The sequence below is a fragment of the Numida meleagris genome, chromosome 2, assembly GCF_002078875.1.
Source record: "Numida meleagris isolate 19003 breed g44 Domestic line chromosome 2, NumMel1.0, whole genome shotgun sequence".
In the NCBI taxonomy this organism is placed as follows: domain Eukaryota; kingdom Metazoa; phylum Chordata; class Aves; order Galliformes; family Numididae; genus Numida; species Numida meleagris.
The window spans coordinates 48,332,103-48,358,046 of record NC_034410.1 but is presented as its reverse complement, the minus strand read 5'-3'; the positions used below and the strand labels follow the sequence as shown (position 1 = coordinate 48,358,046).

The 25,944-nt window shown below is 41.4% G+C and overlaps 1 protein-coding gene and 1 long non-coding RNA gene across 9 annotated transcripts in view; one reads left to right on the top strand and one right to left on the bottom strand.

Annotated features, from left to right (window-relative positions):
• Nucleotides 1–25,944, bottom strand: part of PDE1C (phosphodiesterase 1C) — a 317,833-nt gene that overhangs the window by 260,570 nt on the left and 31,319 nt on the right. For 7 of the 8 annotated variants that reach the window (XM_021385552.1, XM_021385545.1, XM_021385548.1 and 4 more), the window contains one exon: nt 915–965. The exons of the other annotated variant lie outside the window; for it this stretch is intronic. Coding sequence is in view for 4 of the 7 variants with exons in the window: in XM_021385545.1 (XP_021241220.1) it covers nt 915–965 (51 nt within the window). In the remaining 3 variants the exon portion in view is untranslated. Of the gene's footprint in view, nt 1–914; nt 966–25,944 lie in introns of those variants that run through there. 8 annotated transcript variants of the gene reach the window in all.
• LOC110393088 lies at nt 6,440–10,253 on the top strand. The gene is made up of 2 exons (XR_002434784.1): nt 6,440–6,702; nt 6,786–10,253. It is a non-coding gene; the product is annotated as an uncharacterized LOC110393088 (long non-coding RNA).

The following is a 25,944-nucleotide window of genomic DNA, read 5'->3' as shown; positions in this document are numbered from 1 at the left end:
TCAACCAGCCAATACCGAATAACAAAGCCACCTTTTAACCTTCATGGTCTGAAACATGAAGGAAAATAAACCCTAAATCAGGTATAAGGAATGCTAGTACAGTTTTCTTAGTCCTGTTCAATCTGTTCTTTCACCTCATAAGTCACTACATGTGACAGATTTATAGTCGCAGCAGTTTCGTCTGTATGCTCCACACTAATGCTTGTGTGAGGTATGGTATGCTCCGAGCGCCATCCTGTGCCTGTGAGAAATACTGCATGTAGACGTAAATCTTCCGATGTTTCGACCTGTGCCACACAACAGCAAGTGCTCTCTTTTAATGATGAGAATGGGATTTTCCCCACTAAGTGATCGCTAAGTATCATGAAACTTCATGTGTTATAAACAGGATTTTCCATCTTCCTCCTCTTTCCTATATATTTCATCATATGTTTTTAATGATCCATATGGTCAAATTCATGTTCAGCTGGTGCTACAGTAGCAGATGTGTCCTTTTGTTCAAACCTGGAGCACTTATTTGAAACCCTAAGTCATTTATTTCCCAACCCTGCCACGTGATGAAGTATCAGTATGATTTGAATACACTTTGCATTGCATATAGTATGCAATTCCAAAGGCTTAATCTAGATCTTTGTAGCCACTGCTGTCAACTTCAGCTGGCTTTCTGACACAGATTTACAACCTTTTATGCTTAAAATGACTGTATAGCCACAAAGCCTTCCATTCTTTTAAATTCACATCAATGCTGTTTACTTAAGACAGGATTTCCTTAAGACACATTTCCTGCTAAGTACTATCATTCTTCAGTTCAGTACTGCAAATTAACTGTAATGACAAGATTGCTATGAGATTAAAAGACATATGGAATGTGTAAATAGACAAATAATCCAGTTAAAATTAAAAAGTCTACTTACGGGCAAATCGTGAAAGTGGCCTTGCATTTTTGTCACCTGTCTCATTTGCAACTGAAAGGAGAAAAGACAGAGAAACAAAAAGCATTAAATTTAAGTGCTACATTATCTGAAATTACTAATAATACCAATTTTCATGGGTATAAATGAGAGACAACTATTTACAGCAACTGCAGTTGGATATATATGCATAGGTATAACACAGATAGATGGTTTTTTGCGTGTTTGTTATTGTTATTGTTGTGTTTGGGTTTTTTTGCCACCAAACACGTTTATCTTCTTGTCTTGTTTGGTTCTCCTTTCAGAGTCAGCATGTCTCTCTATAGGTGCCTGTAAACTTTGCCTTGTCCCACATAACAACTGAATCGTAATTTCCTCATGTTTAAATGCTAGCCATTAGTATGTAGCAATACATGATTAAAGTCATCCTTACAAATTCTATTTTATATTATACATATATCATGAAATATATTTATTATATATCATTCATATATATGTTATATCAAAATATTTTTGCCCTTTACATTCAGGAGCACAGTAAGAAAAAAGTAAGATTTTTCTGCCTATATAAGGAAATGCATTAGTCCAGAGGAATATTTAATAGCAAAATTAAATGAAATGTAAGGATCTAAGTACTGAAATCCTGGGATATTTGGAGCTGCATATAGATATTATCTAGTATAAGAGCAACACCATACAAATCCTACTTTTTTCTGCCTCAGATTCACATTGCCATAGCTCCCAATATTTATATGACCCAGACAATATACAGCTAGTCAAGAGCATAAATGACTTCAGGATTCTCAAAGTACTGAACTATAGAAGAAAAATGAGTTATCAAGGAAATAAATTACCATCCATGACTAATTTATTATAGCTAGAGTAATCACGAGGAACAGCACTGATGGGCAGAGAGGATAACATATTACGAGTGAGCACATAAACCTTGACAATTTTTTGTTTCCTTTAAAAATGCTATTTTCCAGAGACAAGACCAATCAAGGTAAAAAATCCCATAAAGGGTTGCAAAACATGACTAGAACATGGACTCATAGGTACCTAGCACAATAATGATGCCAGCTAAACAGTAATGTACTCTTTTAGGCCAGAAAAGACTTTAAGCAAATTTAATTCTTCCAACAAGTTTCAAGGCTGTCAGCTTCAGTTTGGTGTTATTTAAGAATTATATCTAGTATCATTCCATCTTTCACTGTTTACTGTCCAAACCTTACCAGCTGATTAAGAAGCTCTAGTGTTCGATACTCACATAGAATTATAGGTTATCCGAAGTCAGAAGGGGCCCACAAGGGGCACCAAGTCCACCTCCTAGTTCCACAAAGGACCACTCAAACCCTATGTCTGAGAGCATTGTCCAAACTCTACTTGAATTCCAGCAGTGTGGGCCATGACAAAAGCCCTGGGGATACTGTTCCAGTGCCTGACCATCCTCTGGTGAAGAATCTTTTCCTAACCCCCACCTACCCCTCCTCTGACACAGCTCCATGCCATTCCCTCAGGCCCTGTCACCATCACAGAGAGCAGAGCTCAGAGCTGCCCCTCTGCTCCCTGTGAGGAGCTGTAGGCCGCCATGAGGCCTCCCCTCAGCTTCTCTGCTCTGGGCTGGACAAACCCTGAGACTTCAGCCACTCCTCACACATCTTGCTTTCTAGACCCTTCATCATCTTTGTAGCCCTTCTTTGGATGCTCTCTAATAGTTTTTATAGAATCATAGAATGGCTTAGGTTCAAGGGGACCTCAAAGATCATACAGTCACAACCTCCCTGCCATAGGTAGGGTTGCCACCTACTAGACCAGGCTGCCTGGGATCCCATCCAGCCTGGCCTTGAATGCCTCAAGGGATGATGCATCCACAACCTCTCTGGGCAGCCTGTTCCAGTGCCTCACCACCCTCTGAGTAAAAAATTTCTTCCTAACATCTAAGCTAAAACTCCCCACTTTTATTCTAAAACCATTCCCCCTTGTCCAATCACTATCAAACCATGTAAAAAGTCAGTCTCTCTCCTGCTTCTAAGCTCCCTTCAAGAACTGGAAGACTGCAGTAAGGTCTCCCAGGAGCTTTCTTTTCTCCAGGCTGGACAAGCCCAGCTCCTTCAACCTTTCTTCATAGGAGAGGTGCTCCAGCCCTCTGATTATCTTCGTGGCCTTCCTCTGAACCCACTCCAACAGCTCTGCATCCTTCCCATACTGGGGACCCCAGGCCTGGACTCAGTACTACAGCTGGGGCTTTACAAGGGCAGAGTAGAGGGAAACAATCACCTCCCTCTTCCTGCTGGCCACCTGTTTTCTGATGCAGCCCTGGATACTGTTGGCCTTCCGGGCTGCCAGAGCACACTGCTGGCTCATGTCCAGCTTTTCAACCACCAGGACCCCCAAGTCCTTCTCCACAGGGCTGCTCTCAACGAGTTCTTCTCCCTGTTTGTACCTGTATCTGGGACTGCCTTGATCCAGGTGCAACACCTTGCACTTGACCTTGTTAAACCTCATTAGATTCTTGTGTGCCCACTTTTTGAGTGTGTACAAGTCCCTCTGGACGGCATCCCTCCCTTCCACTGTGTCAAATGAACTGCTCAGCTTGGTCTCATCAGCAAACTTGCTGAGGGTACACTCAATCCCACTGTCTATGTCGATAAAGATGTTGAAGTGCACCAGTCCCAAGATGGGGCCCTAGGGGACACCACTCATTACTGGCCTCTACCTGGACATAGAGCTGTTGACCACAACCCTCTGGCTACAGCCATCCAACCAATTCTTTGTCCACCAAATAGTCCAGCCATCAAATCCATAACTCTTCAATTTAGAGATAAGGACGTGGTGTGGGACAAGTCAAAGACCTTGCACACGTCCAGGTAGACAGCATCAGTTGCCCTTCCTTTGTCCTCTGATGCCATCACTACATCATAGAAGGCCACCACATTGGTTAGGCACAATCTGCCTTTGGTGAAGCTATGCTGGCTGTCTTGGATCACCTCCACGTCTGACGTATGTCTTAACATCTCTTCCAGAAGGATCCACTCCATGATCTTCCCAGGCACAGTGAGGCTCACCAGCCTATAGTTAGCCAGTTCTTGTCTTCTTCTTTTCCTGAATATGGAAGTGATGTTTCCAGTTTTCCAGTCATGGGGGACTTTGCCTGAAAGCCACAATTTTTAAAATATGATGGAGAGTGGCTTGGCAACCACATCAGCCAGTTCCTTTAGAACCCTGAGATGCATGTCATCTCCCCCACAGACTTGTACACACACAGCCTCATGAGGTGGTCTTGGACTTGCTCTGCTCTTAAACTTAGATTTTGCTCCCCCAAACCCTGCTTAGAAGTTCAGGGACACAAGAGGCGTGAGAAGCCTGACTGGCTGTGAAGACCAAGGCAAATAACATATTAAGTACCTCAGCTTTCACTGAGTCTGAGGAGGCCAGATCTCCCTTTTCATTTATCAGAAGGAATGCACTCTCCTTTGCCTGTCTCTTTTGCTCACTGTATCTAAAGAATCTCTTCTTCTTTTTCACATCCCTCGCCAAGTTTAATTCCATCTGCACCTTGGCTTTCCTGACTCCATCCCTACACACCTGGATGGCATCCCTCTATTTTTCCCAGGCCACTCATCCCCTCTTCCAGTAATGTTTTATGTCCTTCTTATATTGTGGTGCCCAAACTTGCACACAGCACTCAAGATGAGGCTGCACAGTGCAGAGTGCAGTGGGACAACCCTTTCCCTTGCCCAGCTGGCACTGTGGGCTTGATGCACCACCCCCAGCTACAGCTGGCCCTGTGGGCTGCCATGGCGTGATGCTGACTCAGATTCAACTTGCCGTGAGCCAGAACCCCCAGATCTCTTTCCATGGGGCTGCTCTCCAGTCTCTCATCCCCAGTCTGTACATATATCCAGGCTGTTCCACTCCAGGTGCAGAATTTAGCACTTGTTCTTGTTAAACTTCATGCAGCTGCTGATTGCCCAGCCCTCTAGTCTGTCTGTATGTGTTTATATGTCTTGCAAGGCCTCTTCACCCTCAGAGTCAACACCTCCTCCCAATCTAGTGTTGTGCACAAACTTACTTAGTATTCCCTCAAGTCCTCTATCCAGGCAATTTATTAAAACATTAAATAGAGAAAATGGATTTCTGCAGAACTCCACTGGCCAGCCTGATGTAAATCCATTTACTGTAACACTTTGAGCCCAACTCGTCAGCCACTTGATCACCAGTTGTGTTATGTACTTGTCTAGCTATAGGCTGGACATTTTGTCCAGTAGGATACTGTGAGAAATAGCATCAAAAGCTTTTCTGAAATCCAAAAGATCACATTTAATGGCTTCCCTTAGTCAACAAGGTGAGTAACTTTGTCATAACAGGAGATTCGGTTCATTAGTCAGGACTTTCCCTCCTGAATTCATATTGGCTGTGACTAGTGACTGCATTCTTTCATGTCTCTTTCAGTGATTCCCAGAATAATCTTCTCTAGAATCTCGCCAGGCTCCAAAGGGAAGTGTTGCTCATTAACAAGTCACTGCATCGTTTGCTCCCATTAGCCAGCAGATGGTGCCCTTAAAACGTGCCACTTACTGAACGTGCTGGAAGCACAGAGCAAGCAAAAGCAGCTTTCTGTACCTCTCTCTGGTTTAGTATAAGGACTGCAAAAGCCCTCTTGCTGCAAACAGACAGATTGGGAGACTCAGTTTCTATGGGCACAATCACAAAGACACTATTCCAACAGGGACCTCAAAAAGTTTTAAAAGAAAATATCAGAAAAGTTCAGAAAGCTTCTTCCATTTTGTACTGACTTCCTCTTGGTCCATCCTCAAAATATGACATTGGTGCTTCTTCATCATAGCCTGGGGAACTTACCTGGCAAGCAGAAGCAGGGGCCCTGAGGTCTCCCAGGTCCCACAGGATGCCCTTCCTTGGCAAGCACAAACCCCAGCCAAATAAGCTCTCCTATGCAAGGACACCAGAGTGACTGCACAGTTAGGCAGGTCCAGAGCACTTTATTTCAGAGTTAAATCTGCTTTTGGTTGAGTTTATGTCATGCTGAAGGAGAGGCAGCAGCATCCTGCATCCAGGCCTGGAGCCCCCAGCACAGAAGGATGCAGGGAGCTGTTGGAACAGGTCCAGAGGAGCGCCACAAAGATTATCAGAGGGCTGGAGCATTTCTCCTATGAAGACAGGCTGAGGGAGCTGGGCTTGATTTTTTAGCTCAGAGAAGAGAAGGCTCTGGGGAGATCTCATTGTGGCCTTCCAGTACTTGAGGGAAACTTATAAACAGGAGGTGACTGACTTTTTACATAGTCTGATAGTGATTGGACAAGGGGGAATGGTTTTAAACTAAAAGAGGGGAGATTTAGATTACATGTCAGAAAAAAATTGTTCAGTGGGAGGATGGTGAGGCACCAGCACAGGCTGCCCAGAGAAGCTGTGGATACCTCCATCCCTTGAGGCATTCAAGGCCAGGCTGGATGGGGCCCTGGGCAGCCTGATCTAGTGGGTGGCAACCCTACCTATGGTGGGGAGAGGTTGGAACTAGATGAGCTATTAAGTCCCTTCCAACCTAATCTATTTTATGATCTTCCATGGCACAGAAATCAAAAGAGCTGGACTCAGTATGAACTATGTCGATTTCTGTAAGGAAAAAATGGTCTCCTAATACTGCCATGGCTGATGTATGAATGACAAGCAGATAAGCTTTGTCTTCACCTCAGTGCTGCCAGCTTGCACTGGGGAGGCTGGACTGGTCCATTCTGTGGTCTTCAGCATCTCTCTGGATCACAGCACAGTCTAGGTAAAACCTTAATATGCACTATCTATGTTGGGACATCAGGTGAACCTAAAGGCTAATAAACTGTACTTCTTCTCCCTTTAAAGTGTTTTCTCTACTCAGGTAGTAGATGGCACTCCTGAGTCACTAGGGGCTCCAGGTGTACACAAGGTCTCAGATGTTTGCCACCTACCAACCGGATATTGCAGCAAGAGTTTCAGAGCGCTCTATTCTATGTGCCTATTCAACATCTGTGTTTGGGAAGCCCAGCTCACAAAGTCGTGACATCCAACAGAACAGGTGTTGTTAATCCACTCAAATATAAGCATTTTCCAGCTCCAGACCACATGTTTGTTTTTACTGCTTTCCAAACATCATATTGTGTAAAATACAGAATAAATGCCCTTCCATCTGGTGTGCTGTGATCCAGAGCGGCAAACTCAGGTAAAGCAATGAGTGGGATAGAAGGCACTGTGGATGTTGGTCCTGAACTACTGGCAAGATTTCTGGTACAAGTAAGCTAACTGATGCCTGGGAATTTTATGGGACCAATGAAGTGTGTGCACAGGTCTCAGATGGGTTTAGCCCTGCAATCAGAAAGGAAAGGCATGAGAGACAAGAAGCGAAGAGCATTTCTGCACATATTTTGTGAGAGTATTTTTGAAGATTTTACTTGATGCAGTTTTCACCATGGAACTTACATATATATATCCTAATGCTGTCTTACAGAATCTTCTGAAGACACGAGGAACTAGCAGATCTATACATGTGGCATGTAGATGAGGAAATGCTTTTAATCCAGGACGGAAATCTCCACTGTTTATTGACAGCAATAAGCTTTTGGGAGTAAGAAGGTATGGACCAATGAAACTGTGCAAGAAGCTGAATCTCTGGGAAAGCAAGTCACAACCCACACAAAAGACAATTTCTGGTATTTCCTATATCATGGCAGCAGCTCTGCCCCACTGAACAGCACGGCTTTGCCCCAGGGTTTTAACCCATCACTCACAGCAACTGCACAGCAGTGTGCGATCAGCACTGCCTGGGCTGAAACTGAGACACAGGGAGGGCGCATGGCAGTGCTGACCCAGTTATGGCAAATAACTGTGTGCAGTTGGTTATGTTGGCTAAACATAGTACCGGAAATTGAGAAAAAATATGCAGCCCTGCTTTGTGTTTTGATACAGGAATTTGAGAATAGGTTTCAAGATTGACAAAAAAAAAATCATGATTTTTTTAGCCATAGTTGCAACTCTTTTTTCAGTCAACATAAATACATCACCTGCAAACTTTTGTATGGAATGCATAGAGTTGCAGTCAGACAGTCAACTAAAAAATCGGATCATGTCTCTCTGCCAGACTTTTACAAGCCCTCTCTGATCAGAGAGAAATTCTTCTCCCTTCACAGTCACACCTTATTCACAGCACTGCTAGTTGGAAGTACGTGCATCTGTTTTCAAGGATGAAGCACAGGAAGAGTAAAATTTCATCAACAATCTCTGATGAACACCTTGAGAGCTCACTGAGAACGGCAGCCACTGCCACCGAACCAAGGTGAGGCAGTTCCACAAAAATAAGATCAAACATCCAATTAGTTTTGTGGTTTTGTTGCTCTCTTTTTTTAATAAAAAATATTAAAGATTAAAATAACTTTTACTGCCTATATACATTAACTATATTTTTGAGAGCTGCTCTGAAAGTAATACCTCCTATTTTATTATGTTGACCCACAACATCACAGGCAGACATTGGTTGTATGGCAGTAGAAGTTGAACTTTCCCACCAATATTCCTTTACATTTTGTTGCTGTGTGACAGACAGCAGCAGAAAGGCAGTCTGACAAAATGGTGTCTGACGTGGAAGTGTGTCTGAAGTGAAGGTGTGTCACTGAATTCCTCCATGCAGAAAAAATGGCACCCACTGACATCCACACTTACTGAACGTTTATGGGAACCCAACAGTGGATGTGAGCACACTGAGGCAGTGGGTGGCACATTTCAGCAGTGGCGACAGTGACATCTCCACTGGTGCAGATTTTTACAAGCATGGCAAACAGGCTTCTGTTCATCTGAGTAATGGTGGCTATTATGTTGAAAAATAGTGTTTTGTAGCAGAGAATGTGCTCTATCAGTGTTATTGTGCTCTTTGTATCTGTCACAGTTTCCATGGAAATATTTGGCATTCCTTTTGGAGTGACCTTTGTGTATACAGCCCGATACAATTCCTGTTCATTCAGTGCAATCCAGGCAAGCCAAAAGGTTGGACACCCATGGCTTAACAAAAAATATTCCTTCATAAAGAGAGCTGTGAGACATGTAGGCACCCCATTAGGAAAAATTGCAAAAAATACATAATATTTATGGTCACTAGTCCAAGCAGACAACAAAATACCAGGCCTAACCAAATTTATTCAGTTTCAAATGTATTATTTCGTATTACATCTGCGTGAAAATCTCAAGAACACCTCCTTATTATAAAAGTAACTTCATAGGTATGATAACTTCTTTGATTAACATGGATCATTCACATGAGTTCACCATGCACAAACTTAGAGTCCTGGGCAGTCTTAATTCCATAACAACTGCTCTGTTAAACTATCTTCCCTACAGCTTGCCACCCTGTTCTGCAGCAGGAATCAATTTCACTAGTACACCCCCTCAGCCAATTTAGCTTTCAAGGATTCTTTGTCAAATTTCTAGTACAACGCAAAGGAAAGTATACCACTTCGTAGTATTGACTCATCAAGACTGACAGACAACAGCATATCATCTATATCTTGCAATTGAAGAAAGTAGTAAGAAAGTCAGCTATTTCTTAACAGTAAATAAGCACACTGTCAAGAGGACTTTTTTTTTTTAAGTCAGTCAAAGGTCAGATGAGTTTAACTATTTCATGCTGTAGGAAAAATTCTAAAGTATAAGGAAGAGGGAAAGTATATTAGATAAATATTAGATAAAATGAAAATACGCATGGAGATAAGTTTGTACTGAACACGTAGTTGGAAAAAACTTTTCTCTGGAACATTCTATTTCTCCTTCCCCTCCAGTGGCACATGTTTTGTACAGCATTCTTGTAATAAAAAAAATCTGTATTGCTCTGAAATCTCTGAAATACTTACATGTCCTCTCCCAGCAATCACTTCTTTAAAACTCAGGAGAATAAAAAAACAGTTCAGCAGTTGCTGAGAGAGTTGTTTGGTTTTTTTTACAGACAAATCAAAGTCTCTCCCATCACCTCTGGGAAGTCCAGGAGTTTTTGCTCTCAAAGACTGTAATGTTGTTATGTGTTTCATAAACTTATCAAGCTCTATCCTAAAATAGCTTGTTTTGCGCATCTCATAAGACTCTGCCAGAAATTGATGGCACTGCAGGTTATGACCTATCATTTAATTTCCAGCATAAACTTACTCACAATTTATATCAATTTCTTCTGGCACCAGCAATCTGTTTAAGCTCAAGCATTTCTTCTTTCTGGTGCTTAATCCTCCTCTGGCGTTCACACTGAAAGCCTGAATTGCCCCCTTCATCATCACTTTGTGGACTAAATACATCATCACCTTCTAGTTCTGTCTTCTTAACAGAATAGGTATCTTCATATCTCCTCCCCATCTTCATCGAACCTCTTCAGAGTCAATTCATTTTCTTATACGGCTCTTGAATGCTTGTGTACATCACCTTATTCTTGTCTGGCCACACGTTATTTGGGCCATAACACCCCCCCTCATTAAAATATAAGACTCTCAGATCATAGTAGAAGTCCTTGTTATTAAGTCCTCATCAGCATAATCTTTCACTCTGTACTACTAAATTCCACCCCTTGCTTTTAGCCCAATCAATCATCTGAATTGCACTGTTAGATATTCATATCCTCCTCCGTACTAGCAATGCTTTGTGACACCAGCAGTAATTATCAGCACTTTCCTTCTTTCTGTCACAGTCATTAACAAAAAATTTTAAACATGATCAATCCCACACAGCGATCAGAAGCATAGTAACACCAAAGGAAGGCTTTTCTGGTGGCTTTCTTACCTGTTCCTCATTAAAAAAAAAACCTATCTTCATGAGATTTTGAGTCTAATAAGATCAGAAAAGACACCAACCATGCTAATGATGGGACTTTCTGTGGCTGGGTGGAAGATTCTGTTCCTGAGAGTTTTTAATCAAGCACTGCACAAACTTCAAGCATATCAGCCATGGAATCTGTGCACAAGTTACTGAGCCAGAGATTATTTAGACCCCTCTAGAGTTAGTCACCCAAAGAGTTTTCAGGATAATACTATCAAATCCCACTACCACGCAGGAAAAACCACTAACTTAATATGACTTTATTCGCTTGTGGTGTTATTGTCAACAACACAGGCAGTATAAACATAAACTTCTAAACACAAAGTCAACAAAAAGTTATAAAAATACATGGCATCCTTTTGCTAATCAGAAACATTGGATGACTTAACTGTATCTCTAATTAGAATCTTAAGATTAGTTACTACAACTCAGTAACAGATCAACTACATAGATAGCAAAGGCACAATGTGAGACTATTCTAAATGAGAGATATGCTTCCAAATACTTCAGGAAGGCAGGAAACTGCTATCTGTATTGGTAAGTAAGAATCAAGAGGCATACTCTACCCAGTATTTCCCTAAATAACTTCTAATGGATTTTTGTTGCTGCTGTTTGCCTGGCAACTGCACTGTACACCAAACATTGTCATCCTTCATTAACTGGAAGAGGAACAACATACTTAGCTGATGATTCATTCTCCTTATGAAAAGATCTTATGCTGTAGATTGTTTGCATTTGTGATGGGAAAGCAGCTTCTGGAGTGGGAGGCTCTTTGTTCCCTCAGGTAATGGAAGCCTTTCTCTGAAAGGACTCTCATCCAGGCACAGATTTCAGAGCTCCTGCATCTTATTGACAGCCACAGAAATGTTTTCAAGAAGTGTGAGGTGTATACAGGGGATTAATAACAGAGAAACAGGTGCAAAACATCTGCGTGAAAATAAGAAAAATTGATTAGTACTCTGAGCACCAGCTAAATCTCATTTAGAAGCATAGATGCAAACACTGAACTTGCAAAGTTCTAGTGCCTAAAGATTAGAGGGGCACTGGAGATTAGGGAAAATAAGACCAGCAGCTGGCTAGACCAAACCAGCCTTCCACTCACCAAGGCTCTTGTTATGCATATTCCTAACCTCAAAAATGATCAGTAGTCCTACCTAATCTATGCCAGTATTAATGTGTATTCTGTATGTTGAGTATCCCCCAGTTCCCTAAATTCACAGAACAAACAGATCTGCTCATTTAAGCACCAGGCTGCTCTCACTTCCAAAATCTGCCATGTCAGTCTTCAGAGTACAAAGAGAACAGCCCCTTTGCCCCTCAGAGATACAGGTAAACGCAAGCCTCTGGCACACTCAGACTCCAAGAGCATGAGATAGACCCATAAGTGCTTGATAAAAGCTTGAAAATGGCTACTAGAGAAGTTGTGAGTCAGGAGATGATGGAATAGGTTAAAAAAAAAAGTTACATATAACACACAGAACACATACATATATATATATAGGTATACACAAAATTCCTCACTGCTACAAGGTGCTGAAGCTACTTTAACTTTTGGCTTCCAGAGTAGGACCTTGCATTTTCTGGAAGCGTCCAAGCTGATTTCTGCATTTAGACTATCTGTTGTAGCAAATCCACTCATATTTTTTCTCCTGAGGGTAACTATACTTCTGAAAGGCTTGGTCTAGATCATGTATTTCTGTGCAGTGAATTTAAGACAGGTGGATGGAAATGTTAAGCTATGGCATTTTTAGAAGATGATTCTACCCATGAAGGCTACGATAACTTCTCATTTCCATAAGAAAATACATCACATACACAATACCATAATGAATGGCATCCAACAGGCACATGAAAGGTGGCATCCGATGTGGTAGCCATGCTTCCCATGTAAAAAGGCCCAGTCACACTTCTAAATTGCTGAGAGGCCACTCTCCACAACTAGAAGTAAGGATGCAACACAAAAATCAGGTATTGCTATTATTCCTCATATTATTCCCTGTATTATGCTAACACAGGATAACCAGACACCCCAGTCTAACTAGAGCAGACTGGAATAAAGAAAAAATTCAAATGAAAAGCCTGCAGAATCTTCTTACTTTGGTACTTTCTCTGAGGCCTCTGTTTTCTCTCCTCTCTGCAACAAAAATCTGGAAAAGGTACTTCTTGCAAGGGGGTCAAGGCAGAAGAATGGGTAGCACCTGGCTCCAAGAGACGTGACCCTCATCACAAGGCTCTAAAAAATCAGCTTATCACCCTACAGTTCTGATTACCACCTGAGATCACTGACGGCACATGCCTTAGTCTGGCATAGTTCAGCAGCTCTTACTGTGTGGTTTTTAACACTGTCTTCCCATTTGGAGATTATCCTTATATGTCATGGTTATGACATCGTTACATCAAGTCACATCATTTTGAAACCAGCCCCCTTATGCACATGGACCCTGAAAATATAACAGCCTTGATTTCAAATGCTTTGAGAGTCAGCAGAAACACACTGTTCTCCTCAGTGACACTGGATCGGGTCCTGAGGAAGAAGCATGCAGATTACTGAAATACACAATTTTCAAGCACATAAAGCACTGAAAACCAAGTAAAAGAAATCAGACAGCTGCCAGTGCACCCCTGTGATGCCAGCAATTGCATCCCTCTACATAACGGGATGGTCTCTAACCTGAAGGACAAATTTAAGTGACTCACAGTAGAGGTAGTTAATTAAAAATGTGAACAGAGAAAAAGACGTTCTTTCCCACTTTGATGGAATTGTAAATTAAAGGTGCCTTGTCCAAAGTTGCAGAGCACTTTAGCAACAGATTTCATTAGGGTGCTTTGGCAGTGTAAGAAGTTGCACTGCAAAGATAGCTGATTAGAAAACCAGGTTGGTTCTTGAGGGGAATGTGTGAAGATATCTACAGGGGTTTTTTTAGTGTCAGTGGATGCTTCCCATGAAAAATACTGATTTTTGCTTGAAACCTAAGTCTCTTTTGGTCTAGGGACCTTACAGCTTCAAAGAGTAAACAGTATTTCCCAGACGAAGAAGGCACTTGTCCAAATTAATTTGAAAACTCAACTTAATGTTTAAAAATGTATTTATGGAAACGTTCAATAAACCCTCAAGTGGCATTAGTCCCTAAGTTAATACTAGGTAAATGCCAGTTCAGAAGGAAACTATTTGACTATGTGATTTATAAAATTTCACCTCGAATCTAATGCTCAGACTGAATTCTGTCCTACCATCACCTTAGAGAGGCCTGTTTTACCCATGCTTTTAAGTTTCATAAAATGAGCTTGCATAAGTGTTATCAACTCCCAGTCAGCATGAATTCTTTTGGTAAAAATAACTCACTGTGATGTCTGAGTAATTGTAGTTAAATTATACATAGAGCTCTATAAAAAAATATTCATCTAATGGTTCTGAGCCAGTAGAGCTTCTTTATGCTTAACATGAACACTCTTTATTAAGTTAAAAACATAGATCAATATATTTTCTCAGGGGAAAATATTTTGGAGACAGTATGTTAGTATAAATAAAAAAGCAAAAACCCTCAACGTCTGAAGGGAGTTTCAAAAGCATTTATTTATAAGAGGGTTCTTAGTTAAGGCAGCAGGAGGGAAGATCCAAATACAGCCTTAGTTCCTCCTCCCAGCTTACCCTGACCATTCAGTAAGATCCAATGCTTAGTACTGATCCCAAAGAGTTTCCACTGAGATTGGATTAACTGTCAGATGCTGGGATCATTTATAAATTAAAGCTCCCAGCCTCTCCTGTCATATCCACATCCACTTTTTCCCTTCATAACAATTCATGAATCATAATCAGAAACCGCTCTCCAGTCCATTAGCTAACTAAACATAGCACGGACAGACAGAAGCACAAAGGTAACTACTGTTACATCTGCCTTGATCCTACAGGGATCAGCACTGTAAAAACATCTAGTTAGCAAATACTTGTGTTGTGTTTAATAGCATTCTCACTCCAATACAGACACTGTGAAACAACAATATCCTGGTAGGCAGAAGCCAGCCAGGAAGGCTGCTTTGCCACTATATTAAAGCCTTATATTGTAGTGCAATAATACTGTGCTCTACAGAGTCTCTAAGTGGTTCACTAAACAAAAAAGTATATGGCCCTCAAGGGCTTGCAGCATTGGGTCAAAAACGTCACAGTCATCATACCAAAATTCTCAGTTATCAGAAATTTACTATTGTAGTCTATTCAAAAACATATGTGTCATGGCCAGACCAAGCACCCACTGTGCCTGGCAAATTAACCAGCAGAGCACCGTGCACAGAGAACCAGTAACCGTCAAACCTAAGCATGAAAAAGATGAGACCAAGGCCTCACAGAGACTTTTGTAAACCTAGTCTAAGACTGTACTGATTCCTGAGACTTCCTACAAAATCCTAAATATTTCTGTGATTATTTCAGGAGATAATTTTACAGCAAACGACTTCTCAAAGGACTTTTAGATAGCTACAGGAATAAACAAGGACTATAGCAATCTATCTCCCTTATATGCGGCCTCTATAAAGCACGCCTGTGAAATGGAGGAAGCCCAGAGCAAGGAGGAAGAAATCTGCGAGCATTATGCTCGCTAGGGGATCTCATTCTACCAGATCAGGACTGGCACAGTGTTAGCAGAGCTGGGGAACAGCTGTGAAAGCCTCAGTCATTTTGGACCACTGGGTAACAGTGGGACATAAGTGAGAAGATTGTGTTCATTTATTTTCATAACACAATAAAAAGTGAAGTTAAAAATACCAAATCTACCAGACCAAAAGATTTCCATTCTACTCAAGTTATCCTCCTAGGAGATCCAGAAAGATGTACTCCATAAATATGCACATCTATTGTTCCCAAGCCTGTTGTTCAGAACTTGTGTCGTCAGTTTATTTTCTCCCCTGGATATTCTCCGCTTCAGTTGATGTCACTTCAGTGCAAACCACAAAGCAGTGCTGACATTTATTGAGGACTAGCTGGGCCTCATGAACTCCACCAAAGCACCACAGATGAATTTAAACATCGGCCTTACTCACACATTTCCATTTAGCACAGTGAAAGCTGAATTACCTCTGAGGTGAAGGAATAATAAAGAGAAAACACTGCTTTTCAGCTGCTGGTGGCAAGCCCGCTGGAAACAAAGGGGCATGTGGGTGTCAGGAAAAGCAGAACTTGCTTCTAGCACCTAGAAAAGGACTGTCTTTTCTCCTGCACAAGTCACACCCACCTTCAGCACTACTGCTTCTTAATTGCAGTCCCACTAATATGTAGCATTCTGGGCATCAATGAGCCCGCTTAGAAAGAGCAGTACCACTGCAGAGAGATCAGGGCTCAAGCACAGGTTTTTCTGTTCCATCACACAGCAAAAAAGAAGTCTTCAACGAGGAGAGAAAGAACTTGTTTTATCACCCCATTGCCATTCCACTTAATTTATAAATAACATAGATTTTACATGTGTCCAGACAGAAAAGTTCCTCCTGTGCTGCCACAAAAATTCATGACTCCCTACTGAAATGTGCACACACAGCTCAACAGGTATTAGGGATGTTCAGATCTGGGTTGTCAGCCCATTAAAGAAAGGGATGATATGCTGCAGGAATCCAGACCTTAACCCTGCTGAAGTTCAAGAACATTCTTATCTGTGCTTTTCATGCCCTCACTCCTACATTGCGAAGATTAATTTCAAAACATTCATGGATTTTGCGGTGTTTGAGGATGGTAGCAGCATAGCTGATGCCAAGAAAGGCCAAAGACACAAAGAAAAATTCACAAGCACTGGGTGAAATAATTTGTGTAACTCTCTGAATACTGTTTCATAATGTCCTTTCTCCAAAACAATGTTGTTTTTTTCCCATATTGTCATGGCATTGTCTCCAGGAAGAACTAAATACAAACAATGCATTTTTTGCATTATGGGGTATGGTTTTTAAAATACTGATATTAGGCCTGGTTACATTCACATAGCCAGCAATCAGCCACAGTAGTTACTATGAGGAAAGAATTCAGTAAGGAGACAACACTTGGCACTTTTCAGTGATCCACAGGAGTATTGTACCAGGAAGAAATCAGAAGAACATGAATCAACTGGCAAAAATCCATACTTCCATGCTCAGTAAAATCTCCCCAGGAATAACCTGGTACTCTCTGACCTACAACTATTCCAGTATAGGGTTCCGTTCCTCCTCCTCTGTGTCCGCTGGAACCCTTTTCGCCCTCTTGTGATTGCCTTGCAGTGTGTGGAGCAATCACAGATGTTTCACTTACATCACAAGAGAGAAATAAGCAGAGGAGGGAAGAAGAACACAAGAAGCATGTTGTCACTGTCTGGAAGAACAGACCTAGGAGGACTGCTTTCCCTATTGAAAGTACTAGGGAATGACTGCCATGTTGTCCTCCTATGCTCAGCCTGAGTATCCTGATACTAGATCACCACAGAGGAAACCTCTGTGCAGGGAGGTGCAAGGAGACCATGTCCATCATTTAGCCAGGCAGCAGAGAGGAATGGGTTCCACTGATGTGGAGATCCCTGAGTGCTCCCTAAGGCCACTTTCATCCCAAGAAAACAGTAAGAGGAATAAGGATAAGAAGAATAACAACAATTTTTCAAGTCTGTGAAAGAAGGATTGACTTTTAATCTTCCGACGCTTTTCTGAAGAAACCTGTTTGTGGCAGGATCCTTGGGTCAGGCCAGGATGTAGGCACAACAATTTAGAAGTAAGGAAATCTGAAGTCTAAAATTTTACAGCTTTGGAAACTTTCAAAAAGCAATTCCAAACTGCCTGTATCACAGCTCCTTCAATTGTCACCAGATTCAGCTGTAGTTAGACATAGAAGGATTCAGACTCCCAGACTAGAACTGCAGATACAACTATTATCTAAACACTTGGATTGCCCTTTCAGCCCAAAATGAGAGGTTTCTAATGTGCTCAGCTTTAATAAATTATATTCTGAAATACACCTTAAGATACAGGAGTTTTAAGCAAAGCTGCAATAAAAACTGAAAAACTTACAATCTGCCCAACTGCAGAAAATCCTTTATACTTTGTTTTGATTTCCTGTGATGGAATCAAGGGATACAACCTCACTGGGTAATCACTGTGGATTTTTTAGCTCCTTGTTTAAGATGGAATCTGCACAAATCTCCCCATATTGAAATTTGGAGTGACAGTGTAATACAATATCAGAATAAACTGTAAGGTCTCAGATTTCTAAATGCAATCAATCTGTTCCTTCAATATAATAAGTCACATCAACTACTTCCAGATGGTGACATTTGTGCAAGCAAAGTCATTAGAAATCAAGAACCTCATAGAAGCATGCTGCAACATGGATTTAGATCAGTCTGTGCATGTATGTGAACTCTAATATATATTGACACAATTTACTTGGAATAAAAATAGATCCTGCATTATCCGTTTTTACAGTGCTTTTGTCCCTGTCGTATCTGTAGTATTTAATCAAAGTTTTTAAAAAAATCTTACTGAAAAAAAAAGCACTTATAAATACTAGTAAGCTTTCAGAAGGCTTTACATGATTGGGCACAACAATGTGATAACGCAAGTAGAAGACACTTTCCAGCCCAAAGCTGGCTGGCATCCTTCCACTTCAGATTCACCCTGAGTAAGTGTGCAAACAATTTTACCATTGGTTACTGAGGTAACCCCACCAGTGGTGTGGCCCTGCAGAACTTCTCTAGTCTCCCTCCCAGAATTCCCAGCTAGCATTCCAACACAGACCACATTCAACAGCCTTTGGCAGAGAGAGCATTTCTGTTTGCAGTACACCAAGCTATTCTATAGTCCTGGTATCAACTCAGCAGCATAAATTCATTTTTCCTCAAATCGTATTACCTTCTTTACGTTCACTTATGAACAACAAGAATTCTCTGGGTCCCTGTTTAAGGAAGCCGTTTCAAACTTCTTATTCTTAACCCACCCCTGTGAGGTTTTAAAACCTGAAAACAGTTTTGGTGGTTTCCTTCCTTCCCACTTTGTTTCCTCTACAAAGAGGATCCAGACTGCAAAGCTGTGCTCCATCTGATGTTCTGCATGCTGATATGTGATATTTGTGGCATTACAGAATACAGAAACCTCACTCAGTGTTCTGAGGCAAAAAAAAACGTTTTCCAGAAAGGGTAAGCCTTAAGTTACGTCATTTAAGTTTCAAAATATCTCAGAACAGATTACTAGATTTGTGAAAGTGAATGTAATTCACTTTCTTCTGCTCAAAAATGACGGTTCTGAAAGCATCTCAATTTAAGAAGAAAAAAAGATAAAAAAAGAAAAAGAGCTTATGGGCTTAAACATTGTAAGAAGAAAGTTACACCACACTGATTAAACTTAGACCAACTTGCAACACATTTTGAGCTAGCAATCCAGAAGTCAGAGGTGCTAACTTCTGGGCAAACTTCAGTATTGCAGAAATGGGCATGCATTTGGTAAGCATGTCATCGTCACGGACCAAGTCATGTAGCCAAACTCTGGGTCAAACAGAAGAATAACAGAGAACAGTGAACAAATCTGAAATGACATTTTGGGTGTTTTGAATGCATCTGCTTCCATTTGGGAAAGCACACTATAAAATAAAGCTTTAGAGACAATGACTCAGCTAAGCTGCTGAAGACAGAAGTTCTGGCATGATTTATAATACATGCCTTTATAAACAGGAAAGTTATTTTTTTTCTTTCTAGAAGAAAATCAGCTGCATTTGCAAGTAAAGACCAACATCTACAAGTTGAAGTAGCACCATACCCGGCAGAGTAATAGCATCCATGTTTACCATCCTAATTGCTAAATTTCCTTTCAGTAAGTCCAGTAACAAACAGCTTGCTCTGTGAATAGCAGGTGGTCATTGCAACAAATCTAAATACTGTTTCATCTATGAGCCATGGAAGAAAAGCTACATCAAGCCCACACAAATTAGTTGGATTATTTTTAACGATTCCACAGGAAGCAGGCCCAGACTTCCTGCCAAACTCTAAAATCGTTCAGAGAATGACAATGTCCTTGGTTTCCTCATGCTTCCCTAATGAAAACAAAGTAAGATCAAAACACACTCTTCTTCTAGCACTGTTTACTCCCTAAATGATGCTTTGAGATATTTAGATATTCAGATAGATTTGGAATGGTATTTAAATTTCACTCTTAGTAAACGTACTAAAAGATTGCAACTAGTGACCATGAAAGAGTTCCACAAAGCAGTCAAAAAACATAAGCATCACAACTGGACTCCTCCTTTCACCAGTACTAAGTTAGTCTTGGGACCAAAGAAAGAAGTCTTATCCTTTCGTCTTCTATTTATTTCCAAATGCACATCAAGCTCTTCCTCTGATTCTAAGGAAAAAGAAAAGAGAGACTGTTTTCATCCTGGTTCAGCCTCAGCAGCTGAAGGCAAAGCAGATGTAGGAACATGCAGAAGGGGGATGGCAGAACTACTGCTTTCAGTGGTACTGGTGGCTTGGAATACCTTGAACAGGTCAGGAAACTTGGACTGACTGAGAAAAAATAGAGGAATAAGAGAAAATAACTTTTTTTACTTTTAATATTGTTCCTGATTGTTTTGAACCATGCAAAATCTCCCTCTGACATCCTGTGAAACATTTAGTTATCAGGAAAGCAATAAAAATCATATATTTAGTTTCTACAAACTATCTTCTTCAGAGTCCACTTCCATTCAAATATGATCCTTCTACTCCAGGCGGATAAAACTCTTAGGCAATCCCCTATCCAAAAACCTTGTTCAAAATTACCACTCTTTCCAGTGAAGAAAAATAAGGGTTTTGTTTGTTGGCTTTTCGTTTGCTTGGTTGTAGGTATTTTTTTAAATGCATCTTTAAAAAAAGAACAAGATGGTGTACAACTACATGTTCTCTCATCAGCAGGAAAGAAGGTACCAGTAAGTACCTTTCTCTTAAAATAGAAGGCTGGAACTTGTAGAGTGCTGGAAAGTGAAACAAATTGCAGATTCCACCAAAAAAAAATTAAAAAAGTAAAAAAACAGTACTTGGTACAATATCAGTCATTTGCTCTCCTTATAAGTGTATAAGTGTTTAACCCATTACTTTTCTCCAGTTCACTCATTTCTCCCTTCTTTTCAAATGAATTATGTATTTGAAGATTTACTTGCATGTTCCTAATTTTTTTCTACACTATATACTCATCTGTTCAACCCTTTTTCTTTTTCCTAAAAGCATGTTTTCTAGATATCTAGATTGCAAAAGCATTTGAGGATGGGGCCTTCTCATCAGTAGAGATCTGCAGTGCAGTGTAGTCATCCAAGCTTCCTTTATAGCCAATAGAAAGAAAATGGCGCTCCTAGGGCATGATTCAGCTTAGCTGGAGACCGATATCTAAAATAGGTCAGATGAATAACACCCTGCAAGAAACCATTTCTCCACATTGAGTATAAAGGAATCCAACATGTTTACTTCAGATGTGGATGACTTAAATTAGGTGAAATCCTGCCCTGCCCTGGTTTCCTGTGCTGTTTTGTGCAGATTTCTAAGGCTCTGCCCTTGGAAATAATTGGGCAGTGTGAAAACCACCAGTAATATTATATGAGGTTATACCTACAGCACAGGAGCTGCTTGACCTCAGAAATGTCTACTCCGCTGGAAAAAAAAAAAAAAAAAGTTGTTTTTGAGGAGGTTTTCAAGCAGGCTCATTAGGAAGTTACCATGGAAACATTTTCTGCTATTGGTAGAGCACAGTTTGACAATAAACTCTTGCGGGTGTGACCCTTCAGACTTTAATTTTGTAATGGTAGTAAATGAGGCCTCCTGTGAATTTCACATGGGCACTTTTATTCCCTCACTGAACAGCAAAGAAAAAATGTATGCTGCTGCTCCACACAGGGATGAAACAGAGCCATCTTCAAATAATAAAAAAGTCACTGAGCTGTGCACAGCTTAAGAAAATGAACACCTGACTAGAAGTTCAGTCCCCATGACAGGTGAGCTTTGTGCTTTCTTGTTCACCAGAGGAACTAGCTTTAAAAAGGACTGAATCCATAACCATCATGGAGCAACAAACTGTCTCAGCCACATGTTTCTGCCATCCCTGATGCAACATCTTGGTCATAAAACAGTGTGATGTAGCAAATCAAATGATTCTCTAGTACGGGGAAATGCAGTATCTCCAAAGCATTTTATCAACAGGTACTCAAATTGACAGTAATACAACAGCATCCTTGCTCAACTGAAACGATACTTCTGTTACCAGGAAATGCAAGATTGATGCAGCCATTACTCTGCAACACTGCTAAGAAAAAAAAGCAGATTACGCTTTGGGACCTCAAGTCCAACTTTTAAAGACCAGTGAGACACATGTCTTTAAGTGCTTGTGCTACAGCTGAAAGCACAGCCTCAGCTCCCAGATCATTAGGGGCTTATGCAAATGGTTTTTGTTATGTAGACAGAGTGATAATTTTTCAATAGCCATGAACAACAGCATACCTCTTTATGATTTCAGCACAGTCAGGCTGCAAACAAGTTGTTCCTGAAGAATTAAGATAGCTAGAGCTTTTGTATCCATAGCAAAGGTATCTTAGGCTACTATGGTAGTACAAAACCACTCAAAAGGAAAAAAAAAAAGCAAAAGAAAAAAAAAGAAAAAAGAAAACCACAGACCTTTCGCTTTTATTCCTAATTTTCCTGGATTTTTTTCAACTGTCTCATAAAAGTCTCTGACTTGATACTGCCCAGCAAGTGGCACACAACAGAGCACAAGAGGTCATCCAGTATTCAGTGCCTCAGCAGCAGTCGTAGCCCAGCCATACACACCTTCTCAGATGCATCCAACATCGTCATTTCTAATGCATATCCCAATGCCACGGTAGCTTCCGTGGCAGGAGAAGGACTACAACACTGGAGCACCACCTAAAAACACATTTTCCAGCAGGGATACTTCAGGTGAGGTGGGCTAGCATACTGTGTAATGTGCCATGATACCTTACTGTTTTTGTGCCTTTCTGGTCCCAGCTGTTCCCTGGCACAGAGCTACACAAAGATCATATGCAAATGCAAGGCCAGGCCTTTCCAACGGCTGAGAGAAGGCCAGTATTCAAACATAAGCCAGAAGTGTGCTCCTGCAGCAAAGGCTGCCAGTAGTATTCTGGGCTGCACAACAAGTGGTGGTGTTAGCAGAACAGAGGAGGTGATCCTTTGCTTCTGCTCTTTGAGGGGTGGCCACACATAGAGCACTGGGTCCAGCTCTGGGTTGCCCAGGTATCATGGTGTGCTCTCCTCTCCAACTTGATATTTATTTCCCATAAAACTTCCCAAGCAATAACCACCAGTGGCAGTCCTGATGGTTGCATCTGATTCAGTGTGGATTTAGAGAAGACGTTAAAACACAAGAGACAAAGGCTAACTACAGCAATGTGCTCAGCTGTCCATAGTGCTGGTCAATGTGCAACTCAAGCCAAACCTGGAAGAAACTAACATCTGTAGTTGGTATGTGAATATGAATCAATCACCTTACTCCATAAACAGTGAGCAGCCAGAGCCCACCAAGTTCTCCTGTATAAGAGCAGACTGTACGACAGGATCTTCCCTTGAGCAGGGACACCTCTCCAGGTCAGGCCTGCTGCAGAAATCCACTACACCCTGAGGTCAAGAGGTAAATAACTAATAGCTTGATAACGTTTCTAAGCTTCACAGTGATTGTATCTTAGATTGACTGTACACATATAATCCTTTAGATGTAAACCACTGACCGAGTCTGGGACTAGGAGTGGATTCAGCTGCATGTAGGCTCCTTACCTCTGTGGTTCAAGGAGCTTATAAAGCAAGGGGCTCCTCTCTGAACCTCGTGACTCAACAGGAGGGTATCCTGGAAAAGCGTGTTCGACTCCATCCTCTATGCAGTAAACAATCAAGTGTACTCAGGCATCACAAATCATGTAAAGCCACTGTCTCATTTACAATTAAGCCAGTCACTCATATCAATATACTGCTGATGACAAGTGAAATGTATAATTCTGTTTGTAACACCAGGATACAAGAGTGACGTGGACATAGTGGAAACAGTCCAATGTAGTGCCATAAAGATGATTTGGGACTGAAGCATCACTCCTTTGAGGAAAGGCTGAGAGAAATGGAGCATGGAGAACAGAAGGCTCAGAAGGATCTCATCATTATGTATAGATACATGAATTGAAGACAGAGAAAAGTTCTTTTCAGCAGAGCCCAGTGCCAGGATAAGAGGCTGGAACATAAGAGGTGCAGTCTGAACATCAGGAAACAGTTTTTCACTGCGGAGGTGACAGAGCAATGGCACATGTTACCCTGAGAGGCTCTGGAGTCTCCTTCTTGGAAATCTTCAAAAGCTGCCTAGACATAGGTTTGGCAGGAATTGGACCAGATGGACCCAGAATTTGGAAGGGATCTCTGGAGGTCATTGTGCGCTTTCTGATTCTGACACATCTGCAAGCTGCATTGAGCACAGCTAGGCCTCCTGGGAGCTGAGTACACAGTAGGCATTGGGATCCTCCTCTACATTTTTTCCAAAGTAAAAATGGAGCCACTGAAGTCAACTTGTGCTACAATGAACACACCTGATAAAGGATGAGCTATTACTCCTATTAATTAGTGCTATATTTTCTGATAAAAAAAGTGACAGCCATTAGCTTGGACCACATATTAAAGGCTTTCAGCTACAGTGCTACAGTGCAGCATGGCAAGGAGTTAAACGTAGGTCAGATCAGCACTTCCAGCAGTAGGCTGTGCCTGCATTTTCTCTAAATAAGTCTACTCCTAAAGCCAAACCACACTGCCTCTATTTCTGTTGAGTTCATATAAGACCAATTAAGAGCATGAGTGCAAGAAACAGGCTTTTTTTTTTTCCCCTGAGGAAATGAACTCACCATTTCGTTTGTTTTGGATCTCAACCTTTCCAGCATATCATTGTAATTTTTAACCTGTATACACCCCTGAGACCATCATTGTGTCCAGAGAACTGTACAGATAGGTAGTACTCAGCAGAGAGTAGAAACATGCTGTGAGCTCTGGCTTGGTTACCAGCTCCTAGGAGAGTTCACTTGAAACAAACTCCAAAAGATACAGTCCCTGAAAGCTTCATTCACAAAATACTTGGTTTTACAAGGCAACAATCCCACTGTTTTTAAGAGTGACCAATTATATGCCATTTCCTTTGTCCTATTTCAGTCTGTGTTCCCTGGGGTATCTAGGTTTAGCCCTCTGGCTGTCAGGAGAACTCCAGAGGAAGTCCCTCTGATGCCCGCTCTCCTCTCCTCCCCTTCAAGGCTAAGACCTCAGGCACCAGCTAGTTCAGAGGTGACCTAGCGTACACCTACAGAGCACTCACAGGAGTGAATCCTAGAGAGCCTGCACTTTGTTTCACCTTTCCCTCAGCAAAGACTTGTCTTTATTTACTAATGTGTAACTTGTCTAGTTCCTATTTCCCTACGTGTCACTTTTAATGTTTCCCCATAAAATCTGAAAAGCTAAGATGCCAAAACTGTGCAGTGTTTTGCAAGGAAGCAAGGAAGACAACTAAGTGTGGCTTGTAAGCAATTACTTTTCAAGCAGTGATCTCTTCTGCTGGAGCTTCCTCAATGATTCAGGTGCCAGGTCTTCACTGCCTTATATCTTTGGTCATTTATACCTCAGCTAAAATTGTGTTCAGTTTATGTATTATTCTTTTACCTCCCCATTTCCATAACCTTACACAAATACATACATGCACATTTACAACGTAGTCTTGAAAATTTCTTTCATTGCCCAAAACATCACCAATTCTCCCACCACATCCTTATCTCCAAATTGGAGAGATGTGGATTTGATGGGTGGACCACCTGATGGATAAGGAATTGGATGAAAGGCTGCAGACAAAGGGTGGTGATCAATGGTTCTATGTCCAGGTGGAGGCCGGTAACGAGCAGTGTCCCCCAGGGGTCTTGGGACCGGTGCTCTTTAACATCTTCATCAATGACATCGATGATGGAATTGAGTGCACCCTCAGCAAGTTTGCTGATGACACGAAGCTGAGTGGTGTGGTTGACACAATGGAAGGAAGGGATGCCATTCAGAGGGACCTCAACAGACTTGAAAAGTGGGCCCAGATGAATCTAATGAGGTTCAACGCAGCAAAGTGCAAGGTTTTGCACGTGGGCCAGAGGAATCCCAGGCATATGTACAGACTGGAAGGAGCAATCCTTGAGAGTAGCCCTGCAGAGATGAACGAC